At 42.3% G+C, this 13,233-nt stretch overlaps 1 protein-coding gene across 6 annotated transcripts in view; it reads left to right on the plus strand.

Moving 5' to 3' along the window:
* Window positions 1–13,233, plus strand: part of Cux1 (cut like homeobox 1) — a 331,836-nt gene that overhangs the window by 201,247 nt on the left and 117,356 nt on the right. For all 6 annotated transcript variants that reach the window (XM_057765876.1, XM_057765878.1, XM_057765877.1 and 3 more), the window contains exons 7-8: window positions 5,573–5,649; window positions 8,417–8,483. In XM_057765876.1, the coding sequence (XP_057621859.1) occupies window positions 5,573–5,649; window positions 8,417–8,483 (144 nt within the window). The remainder of the gene's footprint in view (window positions 1–5,572; window positions 5,650–8,416; window positions 8,484–13,233) is intronic.

Below are 13,233 nucleotides of genomic sequence, written 5' to 3' on the forward strand. Positions count from 1 at the left end.
AAAAACAAAATAAAGCAAAAATAAAAGATGTCCCGGGCAGTGGTGGTGCACGCCTTTAATCCTAGGGCTTGACTCTCAAGATAGGCAGGCAGATCTCTGCGAGTTTGAGGCAGCCTGGTCTACTGAGTAAGTTCCAGGACAGCCAGGACTATTATATAGAGAAACCTTGTCTTGGAAAACCAAAAGAAAAAGATGTCAGGCATCAAAGCTAAGCTGAGGCTCCTTCATAAAGCTCATGCTTAACTGCATGATGCCCTTGCTCAGTCTCCAACACCAATATTAAAGAAAGAAAGAAAGAAAGAAAGAAAGAAAGAAAGAAAGAAAGAAAGAAAGAAAGAAGAAAAGAAAGAAAAACAACAACAAAAAAACTTATTCTGGTTACATTTCTGTTACTATGTTAAAATATGACCAAAAGCAACTTGAAGAGGAATGTGTTTCTTCTGTCTTTTAGGTCACAATTCATCATTGTTTGAAGTCAGGGCAGGAACAGGGAGCAGAAACAATAGAGGAATACTTCTTTCTTACACATTCCAGAAGTACCTGCCCAAGGATGGTACCACCCTTAGCAGACTGGGCCCTCTCACGTTAATTAATAATTAAGACACTCCACACCTCTAAAATGCCTACCAGCCAATCTGATCTAGTCAATTTCACAATCAAGGTTTTCCTCTCAGATGACTCTAGGCTGTTTCAAGTTGACAATTAAATCTAACTAGGACACCTCCCATGTCTCACAGAAGCTTCAGGGATGTGATGCTGACTTCATTGGCTCCATTTATAAAGAAGGAAAAGCTAGGTGTGGTGGTGCATGCCTTTAGTCCCAGAACCTGGGGAGCAGAGGCATTCAGATCTCAGACCTCTGAGTTTGGGGCCAGCTTGGTCTATGACCAGTTCCAAATCAGTGATGGCTACATAGTTAGACCCTAATCTAAATAAAAACAAGTAAAAATGAACAAATATAAGGAAAATAGGGTCAGGCATGGTGGCACATGCCTTTAATCTCAGCTTTCAAGAGACAGATGTAGGCAAATTTATGTGAATTTGAGGCCAGCCTGATCTACATAATGAGTTTTAGGCCAGAGACCCTGTCTCCCCCCCCGCCCCCCCCCAAAAAAAAGTAGAAAGAGAACCAAGTCCAGAAAGTTGTCCTCTGACCTCCACATGGGCAACATACTTCAGAATAATAATTAAAATAATTTTTTAAAGAAGGAAAATGGCCAGTATGGTGGTACATGCTTATACCCAGCAGTGTAGAGGTAGAGATAGGAGATTCACCCACAAGTTAGAGGCCAACCTGGGCTATAGCATGAGTTTCAAGTATGGTTGAGCTACAGTATGAGATGATTTATCAAAGATAAGCATACAAAAAAGCATGGGCAATGCTTGATTGTGCAGGAAAATATAGCACTCTAAACCCCTCACTTCCTACCATGAAAACTGGATACAGGGATATGGGCCATCTCTAACCATAACTCTTCTTAGTCATGGAAACTGTAATTCAGTAAAATTCACAACAGCCTGAGCAAACAATACAGCAAGATAAGAGTGAAAACCACAGGATTTAAAGTTATACATTCACTGGCAGAGTGTTCCAGATTCCATCCCTAGCACCACTTACTCAAGTATTTTGACATCAATTTTACTCCCAGCACTGGAGAGGTAAAAAATCAGGAATTCAAGGTTATCCTCAGTTCCATAATGAGTTTGAGGCCAGCCTGAGCTGCATGAGACCCATTCTCAAAAAAGAAAGGAAGGAAGAAAGAAAGAGGTTGTGTATAGTGTAATTCATAGCATGCATCCCTTCAGCCTCATACACTATGAAAGTATGGAAATAAACTGATATGGGAACGTGGTACTGTTCAGGTGAATTCAAATTAGGTAAAGGAATGGATTATATTAAAAGAAAATAATGTTTAGGGAAAGGAATGAAAACAAAACTTTGCCTTTATTACCTTTCTTTACATGCAGAAAAAATCATGTGGAGCCAGGCATAGTGACTATGTCTGTAATCCCAGCAAATAGTAATTAATTCATTATATATCAAAAGAGAACTTTGATACATATTTTTAAATATTTTTGAAGTTAAAAAATTCTTTATAATATCTGAAAAAGTATATCAATATAACCATCCAATATTTAAAACAAAATTTAAAAAACCAATAGCAGTAAAGTTTTAAAGATATCAACAAAGAGAGAAAAATATATTTATACTGCATAAGATAATGGGTGAACTTTTATTTATTGATTTTTAACTATGTGTATCTGTATGTGAATTGGTACAGGAGAGTGCATGTGCATATATATTCTTTCATTTGTGTGTGTGTGCGCGCGCGTGCACATGTGTGTGCCTGTATGAATCTTTTTTTCTTTTTTATTTATTTATTTGTTTGTTTGTTTGTTTGTTTGTTTATTTATTTATTTATTTTGGTTTTTCGAGACAGGGTTTCTCTGTAGCTTTGGTGCCTGTCCCGGAACTAGCTCTTGTAGACCAGGCTGGCCTTGAACTCCCAGAGATCCGCCTGCCTCTGCCACCTGAGTGCTGGAATTAAAGGTGTGCGCCACCACCACCCGGCTTGCCTGTATGAATCTATGTGCGCCATGTGCATGCAGTGCCTGTGAAGGCCAGAAATGGGCATCAGATCCCCTAGAACTGGAGTTAAGACAGTGATGAGCTCCCTCATATGGGTGATGAGAACCAAACCCTGGTCTTTTTAAAAAGAGTAGCAAGAGCTCTTGGCCACCAACCCCAAGCTCTTCTGCATATACTCAGAGCTCTTACAGATTAGTGGAAAGAAATGATCAGTTCTACTTGCCATACATGATGGTACATGCCAGTAATCCCATCACTGAGAAGGTGTAGGCAAAAAGATTGGGAGTTCATGGCCAGCCTTGGCTACCTGAGACCCAATCTCAATAAACAAACAAACAAAACTAGTAACAACCTTCTAAAAGTGGGCAGAGTCGATATTTGAGCATACAAAGAGACAGCAATAAATATTGAGTTTGATTTTATCCAGTGTTGGCAGGGTTTACAAAAACACATTGGCAGGAGTTTAAATTAGAGGATTTTAATTGGGAAGTTCTCAATATCTATCCAAAAGCAAAAACAATTACATAAAGCCTGTGACCATTGAAATTACTCTGTTAGAATTTTTTCCAACAGATTCACTCTCCAAGTTAGCCAAAAACATAGTTGACGAAATTTTAGCAGAAAGAAACTAAACAATCTTAGGTATCTGTGACATTTTGGTTCTGTTTGCTACTGAGAATGAGGGGTAGCAATATATGCTGAAGCAGAACACTTCCAAACTGGTGATGAAGGGAAAGGCAGACAAGCACACAAGTAAAAGAAAGGGTAGTTTCATGTCTCATGATCCAATACACAAGAGGCTGAAGCAGAGAGTTCTAGAGTTGAAGGCCAGCCTTAGCTAAAGGGAGTCCCTTTCTCAACCCTCCTCTCCATAAAAGTAAGTGGGGGAAAGGAACTTATATTGCACTATATATCTTTGTTACATTTTAATTTAATTCATACACACTGTTACATGTTACTTTACTTTGCACTGTTACATATTACTGTATGCTACATGTTATTCAGCAGCATAAGACTTGTCAGTCTGTTGTGTTAGTGGATTGTGTATTAGTTCACATGCTTTTTATGTAGTTTGTGTGCCTGTAGTTACTTATACTGTTGCATTGTAGAAAGGGACAAGGGAACTTTGAGGAGTAAAAGAATTAAGAAAGACTGTACTTTTTATCCTCTTGTAGTGTTTGGTATTTTTTTTTTTTTAAATTGGGGATACCATCTTCAATCCCAGCATTTGGGAGGCAGAGGCAGGTGGATCTTTGCGATTTGGAGGCTAGTCTGGTCTACATAATGAATTCCAGAACCCCCAGGGCCTAGGTGAGAAACTCTGCCTCAAAATACAAAACAAAAGCAAACAAAACAAAACAAACAAACAAAAGGCCTTGGGGCCTGGAGAGGTGGCTCAGTTGATAAAATTCTTGCTAAAAAAGCTTGAGGGCCTGAGTTCAATTTTCAGTACCCATGTAAAAAAGCCAGGTACTGCAACACAACTGTAATTCCAGAACTGGGGTGTGAAACAGGTGGATTGATTGCTAAGGCAACTGGATTGAGATCAGGGTTCAGTGAGGAACACTGTCTCAAAAATAAGTCAAGAGACAGTTGAAGAAGATACAGGCATTGGCCTCTAGCTTGCACGCATGGGCACACATACATACATGATCATATAATTTTTAAAGTGGGATTTTCTTAAGACTTGTTTTTAATTATGTGTATATGTATGAATATGTGTCAGTGTGTGTCCCAGGTATCTGCAGGAGCTGGAAGAGGCCAGAAAAAAAACCTGGAGGGGCTGGAGAGATGGCTCAGTGGTTAAGAGCATTGCCTGCTCTTCCAAAGGTCCTGAGTTCAATTCCCGGCAACCACATGGTGGCTCACAACCATCTGTAATGAGGTCTGGTGCCCTCTTCTGGCCTGCAGACATACACGCAGACAGAATATTGTATACATAATAAATAAATATTTTTAAAAAAAAAAAAAAAAAAAACCTGGAATTAATCACATGCACTTGGTAGCCGCTACACCTGATGTGGGCACTGGAAAATGAACTCTGGTCCTCTGCAGTTTTATAATTTATAATAAGTCCCCCCCCCCTTTTTTTTGTCTTCTGAGACAGGGTTTCTCTGTAGCTTTGAGCCTGTCCTGGAACTCACTAGGTAGATCAGGCTGACCTCGAACTCACAGAGATCCACTGTCTCTGCCTCCTGAGTGGTAGCATTAAAGGCGTGCACAACCGCCTGGCTAAGGGTCCTTCCATTTTATAATAGACACACATGGGAAGTATTGGCAAAGCTTTTCTAGAGGTGACAGAAATTTGACTCTTTTTATTTTTTAAGCCATCATTTCTCCTCTTTTGTACCCCCAGTTTATTGTGTTGAGCATATATTAAATTCATAGGATATAAAAATGATGAACTTGTTTTTAGATTTTTTTTTTCGCTGCAGACACAGAGGAAAGCATGTTGTCTCTTGACTGGGACAACATTTGGAGACCCTGGGAATAGTAAACTACTCTCAGATATTCAGAATTCCCCCACCCCCACCCACTGTGGTAGCATTTGTGCTCCACTTTAGAGGAAAGGACAGCTGTCACATCTGTTTAGGACATCCTTTATGCCAACAGATTCCTTTTCTGCGTCAGCAGAATGTAAATGTATCATTCTTCTTCCCGACTTAGGAAAACAATGAGTGTGTGATGATGCTATTTGATTTCTTTTTAATATCTGCTACCTCAGAACAAGTTCCATATAGGAGAACCTTCCACACTGATTGCCACACATGTCAGGTCCTGCAGGGTGCACACACTCCACGTTGTATAATGTGCATTCACAAAGGTGAGATGCAGAGACTCAAGCTGTCCTGGGAGGCCTGCCTCCAGCTGGGCCTCCCTGAGAAGAGTGCTGAGCAGTGGGGCTCAGGGTACACAGCCTATCTCAGTAGTCAAAACAAGATGACCAATTTGACTTCATTTTCTCTCTCTCTCTTTTCCCAGAAAACTGCAAGAGACCCAGATGTCCACCACCTCAAAGCTGGAGGAAGCCGAACACAAACTCCAGACTTTGCAAACAGGTTCGATGCTCTCCATCCTATTTAAAGACACATGTGGAAGATGGAAGTAGGCTGGGCAAGCATGGGCAGTCTCCTGGCCTGTTTCTAGCCCCTCTGCTACTTGTTGCTCCTGGGGATCCTGCAGTTAGGAATCTTGAGCCCACATAACTGAAGCCTGAATCCCAGGCTGCTCTACCTGACTGCATTAGTCACTGCATTGAGTTGCTAATGTGGACGTGGGTGGCTCTCCTGCCTTTTCCCTCCCTGTGCGAGCCATCCTTCCTGTTCTTCTTTCCAACAAACACTTCTAAATCACCAAACTGTCAAGAACTGTCATCTCATTTGGAACAATAATGGGAGTGAGGGGACTTAGTTCTACCCGAAATGAAGTTAAGAACTGTTATAGCAGAACCTTTAAATTCTAAAAGATACCAAAAAAGGTCATACCAAAGTTTGCCTTTCTTTTTTTGTTTCCTTTTCTGAGAAGGAAGCAGCATGGTATCTTTAAATGTGGGGAGAAAAATGAGAAGACATCATGATCTAACTTAGAACACAAATGTTACAGGGACAAAAAATAGTCACAACCAGTTTGACAGTCAAATGAATAAATGTCCAAAAACTGCAAACACCAAGCTACTGATGTAGCTCTGCTAAGGAGCTTTTACTTAGAATACCATCAGTAAGGGACTGGGAGCCTGCTCAGTGGTAGAGCACCTGCCTAGAATCTTCCATTGAGGGGCTCCAAGTGTGGGTTAATTGTAGAGCACCTGCCTAGTATGGGCAAAAGCTTTGGTTCAGTCTTCACCTTATACATAAATGTATGTATATACATATGTCTACACACATGATATATCACTTAAAAATTCTGGAAAATGAAGAAACAGTCCAGCAGAACAGTAAGTGAAGTAGCAGGAAGCTTTGAGAAGCAGTGTGGATCATAAGGGAAAGAGCTGACAGTTTTTAACAGTCGGGGATTTGCAGATAGATCAGTGAAAGATAGTTTTGCCTATCATGCTGTCAGCGTTTTTGAAACAGATAATGCCATTGTTGCTGAGGATGTAGGAGCATGGTCACAGGCACTGTGTGGATGTGAATGGGAGAGTTGCCTCTTGAGGCTGGCTGGGTGTTATGTAGGGGCAAGCATGCTCAGTTCTTTACCAACAGCCTTACTTCTGAGTGTGTTAAAAGGAAAACTGATTGGTCTGCCTGTGACCTGACATGGAGAGACTTCCATCCTAGACCACTAAGGGAAAAGATGGGCCTCAGAAAATACTCTTTACCATCCCATTTATGGAGCTATTAAGATCTTCATGTAACCCAGGCTAGCCTGGGCCTCGTGACCCTCCTGCTTCTGCCTCCTCAGTGCTGAGATGACAGGCATGTACCACTATGCCTTGCTCTTCAGTTCGGCCAGTAAATGAAGTTGACAATCCATAGATGAGGTTTCTGCCACTACCACAGAACACACTCTTTTAAAATTAAACTTTGGGTCTGTGTGGGTTTGTGCATGTGTACATACATATGAGTTGCAGATGGCTGCAGAGGCATTGATCCCTTTGGGGTTATAGACAGTTGTGAGTTATACAACATGGGTGCTGGGAGCCAAGCGTGAGTCCTCTGCAAGAGCTTAACCTCTGAACCATTTCTCCAGCCCACAATAAAGTAAATAGAGGTATGTATTAAATAACGATTGAAAGTATAATAGAAGCTGAGGAGTTTGCCCAGATCCATAGCACACAAACATAAGGATCTGAATTCAACCTCTAGAGCCCATGTAAAAAGCCATGTGTGGTGGACCATGCTTATAATCCCAGACCTAGCAAGGTGAAGACAGGTTGGTCCCTGAGCTCACTGATCTGCCAATCTTGCCCACTTGGTGAGTTCCAGGTCAGTGGGAGACCCTGCTCCAAAAACAGCAAGGTGGGTGGCGTCAGAAGAAGACAGAAGTTTGTAACACATACACGTGCGCACACAGGGATATGAGCACATATACACTAAACCTTTTGAAGTCTTATATAGGAAATACATAAGCTAGTAGCAGAGCTGTTTATAGTCGTGGTCAGTTACCATATGCATGCTTTTACCCAGCTGGTAGCATGCCAGAGTCACTGTAGGCTCACAAGTCATGTGTTGCACTAAGACGATAAAGCGCCTAGATGATAGGAACTTTCTACCTCCAATATAATTATATGTGACCTTCATCATATACTTGGTCTGTGATTAACATAATATGCAACTGTATTTGCAGTTGGTATAGAAATGATTTTTGATGATAAAAGCCATTTAAAAACTGAAAGTCTGCAGCAAACTGGATGGTGGTTCTCTGTTGAAGGAGGTACTTCAGAGAGATAAGGCGGGGTGGGGGAAAGTTTTCTTCTCCATCCGTTGTATGTCTCTCATCTTCGTGTACTTTTCCCTTTTTACTTTAAGCAGCTGGTATTCTAACTGGCTTAATGGCACACTCCTGTAATCTCATCACTGGGGAATTGTACCCAGGGAGATCCAGAATTTGAAACCCCATCTTTGAAAGCAGCCTAAAGAGGTGGGGATATAGCTCCATCAGTAGAGTGCTTATCCAGTACTCAAAAATCCTTGGATTTGATCCCCATCATGAAGGAAAACAGGCTCATATCTGTAATCTCCATGCTGAGTAGAGGCAGGTGGGTCAGACGGTCAGTGTTATCTTTGGCTGTATAATGAGCTCAAGGATAGCCTGGGCTACATAGACCCTGTCTGAAAACAGACAAGATTGGTATCTTATATCATGGTTTCTGTCCTTGCCTTTTAGCCCTGGAAAAAACTCGAACAGAATTATTTGACCTGAAAACCAAATATGATGAAGAAACTACTGCAAAGTAAGTGTCTGTGTGATATCATCCTCTTTTTTTTTTTTTTTTTTTTTCTGTTTTTTTGCATTTGGTCAAGATGACTGTGCTATTGCTAATCCACAGAAGATGGGCTTAGAAGATATTCAACCTCCTGTCATGCTGTCAAGATATAATGTCAGTCTAATAAGTCCCTTGTATCATATCCATCCCACTGAAACTTCTGTTCCTGGTCACAAAGAAGTCTAGACTTTGTGCGCTCGTGTGTGTGTGTGTCTGTGTAAATGAGTGTGCATACCACAGTGCACATGTAGAAGTCTGAGGACCCCTTTAGGTCAGGGTCTCTTGTTTCTGCCTGTTTTATGCTCTGGGCTAGCCTATCTGTAAGTCTCTAGATGAGCCTCCTGTCTCAACCTCTTGTCTCACTGTAGAAGTGCTAGGATTACAGATGTGCACCACATCTGACTTTATTTTTCAATTTATTTTATTTTATGGGTTTGGGTGTTTTGCCTTTCTGGTCTTGGTCTATATGTCTTGTGTATTGTGTGTGAACCGAAAGAGGACATCAGATCCTCTGAAGCTGCAGTTATAGGTGATTGTGAGCCACCATGTGGGGGCTAGGAATTGAACCTGGGTTTTTTCATTTCTATGCTAGAGGTCAAACTTCCATTAGCATACTTACACAGCAAGCATTTGTACCTGCTTAGCCATGTCCAGCCCATATGCTTTACTTTTTTCTACACTGGGAAAGGGTAACTTTCAAGCAATGTGATTGGTGGGACACTTCTGTGGAAATACAGTCTGGAGAAATTGTGTCACCTTCTTATTCTGCGACAGAGTACCTTAGGAAGAATAAGCACAGCCCATAAAGGTAGCTTGTCACTGAGCCTTACAGCTTTGTACGGGGCTCCCTGTGTGGGGACACTAAGGGATGAGACTGGGCCAATGATGCTTCCTGCTTACTTGACCATTGTCAAGATGACATCAGACATTACAGTAACCTGTGACAGGAACATTTACTACCAGACCCCTCCTTGTAGATGAGCAGAGAGGAGGAACTGATATTGTCCTAAGTTGTGAGTCAGCCACAAGTTCTTTTTTGAGAGGGGGTTTCACTGCACTACTTAGGCTGATCTGCAACTCCTAGGTTCAAGAGATAATTCCTTCATCAGCTTCTGTAATAGCTGGGGGCTGTAAATGTGCTGCTGTACCTGGCAAGGATGTGGGACTCAATGAGTAATTTCTAAATATAAGAGGAAGGCAGAGGCAGGCGGATCTCTGTGAGTTCGAGGCCAGCCTGGTTTAGAAGAGCTAGTTCCAGGACAAGAACCAAAAGCTACGGAGAAACCCTGTCTCGAAAAATCCAAAAAAAAAAAGAAGTCTGTGAAAGAGCAAGGCCACATTGGTCTCTTGGAAGACCTGCCACAGTTCTGAAAATTGTGCCCATAGTGTAGTGGATTGATGGATGTGGAAAGGTAGTCCAACTAGACTGCGCTGAAAATTTATTTCTCTGATAGAAAAAGAAAGGACTGATTGGGACTAGGCAGGTGACTCGGGCTGGGAAGTGCTTGTCATGAATGCATGAAGACCTAAATTTGATCTCCAGAACCCAGATAAGAGCTGGGCTGGGTAGAGTTCACTTGAAATTCTAGCACTGGGGACATAAAGACAGGCAGATCCCTGGGGCTCCCTGAACAGCAGCTTATATTAACTGACCTCAGGACCCAGTCAGAGGTCCTGTCTCAAAAAAAAAAAAAGATGGATGGTTCCTAAGGAACAACACACAAGTTTGACCTCTCTGGCATCCACATTCATGTGCACACGTACACACACCAGGGATGGTTTTAAACATCTTTTTTTTTTTTTTTTTTTTTTTTTTTTTTAAGAAAAAAAAAAGAGCCGGGCGGTGGTGGCGCACGCCTTTAATCCCAGCACTTGGGAGGCAGAGGCAGGTGGATCTCTGTGAGTTCGAGACTAGCCTGGTCTACAAGAGCTAGTTCCAGGACAGGCTCCAAAGCCACAGAGAAACCCTGTCTCGAAAAACCAAAAAAAAAAAAAAAAAAAAAAAAAAAAAAGAATGTTTCAACGCATTCTGACAAAGAATCTAGGAAGGGAGGTAGGAGACAGAGAAAAGGCATTGAGGAAAGACTGCTCTGGGAGCAATTATTCTGTTTCCTGTACACATTGTGACCTCCAGAGCCTCTTGTCTCTTGGACAAGGGGCATAAGAGCAGCTGCATCACTGAGTAGCTATGGAGAGTGATGAAGTGTGTGCAGAGGCAACATTGCAAGACCTAGGGTGCTCACAGCAGAATCCCATGTATGCCTCTTGGAGAACGTTAGTCTGAAATGTGTCAGTCATTCAGACCACTGACCTTCCCTCTCCCCCATTAGAAAGAAACCACAGGGACTGGGACTGTAACTCAGTTGATAGGGTGCTTGCCTAGCGTCCACAAGGCCTTGGGGTCAATCTTCAGTACTACAAGAACCAGGTGTGGTGGCACATGCCTCTAATCGCAGCACTTGGGAGGTGGAAGCCAGGAAGATTGAGTTAAAGATCAGCTTCAGCTATACTGTTAGAGGCCAATTGGGGCTATACAAGACTCTTGGGGGGGGATATAGGTCAAAGGCAACAAGGCCACTTGGAGCCTTCCACCCCCAACCCTAACTGCTGCTTTTGCAGTCATTTCAGCTGTACGTCAGCTGGGACTGCTTGGCTGGCTGTGATAGGGACAGTGGCAGTAAAGTTTTCCATGTGTAGGCTTGAAGCAAAATGTAATTAGCCTTTATGCACAGAACAAGGCCCCATTGATGAGTACAGCTGGTCTTTGTTTGGTCCCATCACTGAGAGTGGGAGGTAAAGTGTTCTTCTTCATGTTTATTAATGCAAGATTCCGTAGACAAATGGCAAGCACAGTTTAATATTTGTTGGAACATGGCGGGGGGGGGGGGAGGCTTGCCAAACAGTTGTTGTGTGAGCAGATTGCAGGCCCTCACATTATAACCATTGCTGGGTTAAATAAATGGATTATTTCAGCTTTTTTTTTAATGTACCTCCCCAAATGATCAGCCCTGAGTCCCATTCTCCCCACAGCAAATGCATATGTAGCACCTTAAGGACCTTAAAGTTTCATCTTATAAAGTCTGTCACTGTGGATTTTACCATTCTCGCTGTTCCCTAGGACTGCTTTCAGCAAGCAATGGCTGCCACCCTTAGAAGGGCCTTGAACACCTCATACACTGCCCACTTTCCTCCGCTTCTGTTTCATAATCTTTCACTTCCCCTTGAGTTTAAGACACCATATAATTGAGCACAAGAATTCCCATTTTCATTTGTACTTTTTTAAACCTTTTGTGGGGGAATGTGTACACTGTATTAATGTGCACATGTAGAGATCAGAAGACAACTTGTAGGAGCCAGTTCTCTCCTACCATGTGGAGTCTGGGGATGGATCTCAGGTCATGAAACTTGGCAGAAAAGCACTTTTACCCACCAAGCCCTCTATCCAGCCCTAGACTTCTTATTTCAGTTTTCCCTCTGCAGTGGGCCTGGGTGAACAAGGAGAGTCCTGGAACACCTTGTAGACCACAAGGGCAGAGTAAAAAGGAAGATTAAGTTGTGATAAAATGCTACACTCCTACCTAAGGTTAAAGACCGGAGATGTGGCTTAGCTGTATAGTCCTTGCCTAGCTAGCATGTGTGGAGCCCTGAGTTTAACCACCAACACTCAAGAGGTAAAGGCAAAAAGATCAAAGTTAAAATTTGTCCTGAGCTACATAGCAACTTTGAGGCCAGCTTGGGCTACATAAAATCCAGTCTCAGAAAAAAAAAAAAAAATTCAATCTTTTGACAGATGGGTATAGTTTAATAATAGAGTGCATGCCCAATATGTTCAAGCTCTGGGTTCAGTTCCCTCTCATACTGGGCACAGAAGAGGGAGAGGAACAAACATACTCTTTCTACAGCTAATATTACTCTGTTACTCCCAAATTTCCCTTAAGCTTTTTCATGTTGTATTCCTTTCCTCTGCTTGTTTTCAAGAAAAGATATTATATATGCAAATACTTCCATAGCACATTACAAAAGCAACATTGATGAAGAAATACTTGGATTTATTTTGAAATATGTTCTTTGTACTGTGTGTGACCAGTGAGTATCATATCCATTGCTCTGGGAAAGACAAGACTTCTCTTAGTCAGTTCAGCTGATTGCTCAGAGAACCCAAACTGATTTGCAGGCATGGGGACCTCTGTGCTCCAACAGAGGACAAGGAGGCAGAAACTGAAAGAGGAAGCCAGAGGTTCCCAGTATGACTGTCCAATGGGAAGTATGACTAGCATGCTGGTGAGCAGAGGTGGCAGCAGCCCTTGGACAGATGTTTCTGGACTATTACACAGTAGATTTTCAAGTGTCACCACACTTGCTGTTTGTGGCAGTCATTAAGAAAGCCCTTACTATGTTAACTGCATGAATGAGGCATGGCAGGCAGCACCCAGTCAGGCTCCTGCCTTCTCCATTCGGCTAGAAGTGAAGTGCTGTTTTGCACAGGACCTCGTAGTTCTCTGGGGCATGGATGTGCCTAGAATCTCCCAGTGAGGGGTTGGGGGCATGACTCAGCGAGAGTGATTGTCTAGCACATACAAGGCCTTGGTTTCGTCCTCAGCAAAGGGAATAATGTCCCTTTCTGAGGCTGCCTCTATAATGGCCTTGTTAACCTGTGTGAGGGCTGATGGTGACAGCAGATTTCTGTGAAACATTCAGTGTCTTCCTGGCAAAGCCT

The sequence above is a fragment of the Chionomys nivalis genome, chromosome 3 (genome assembly GCF_950005125.1).
Source record: "Chionomys nivalis chromosome 3, mChiNiv1.1, whole genome shotgun sequence".
Lineage (NCBI taxonomy): Eukaryota > Metazoa > Chordata > Mammalia > Rodentia > Cricetidae > Chionomys > Chionomys nivalis.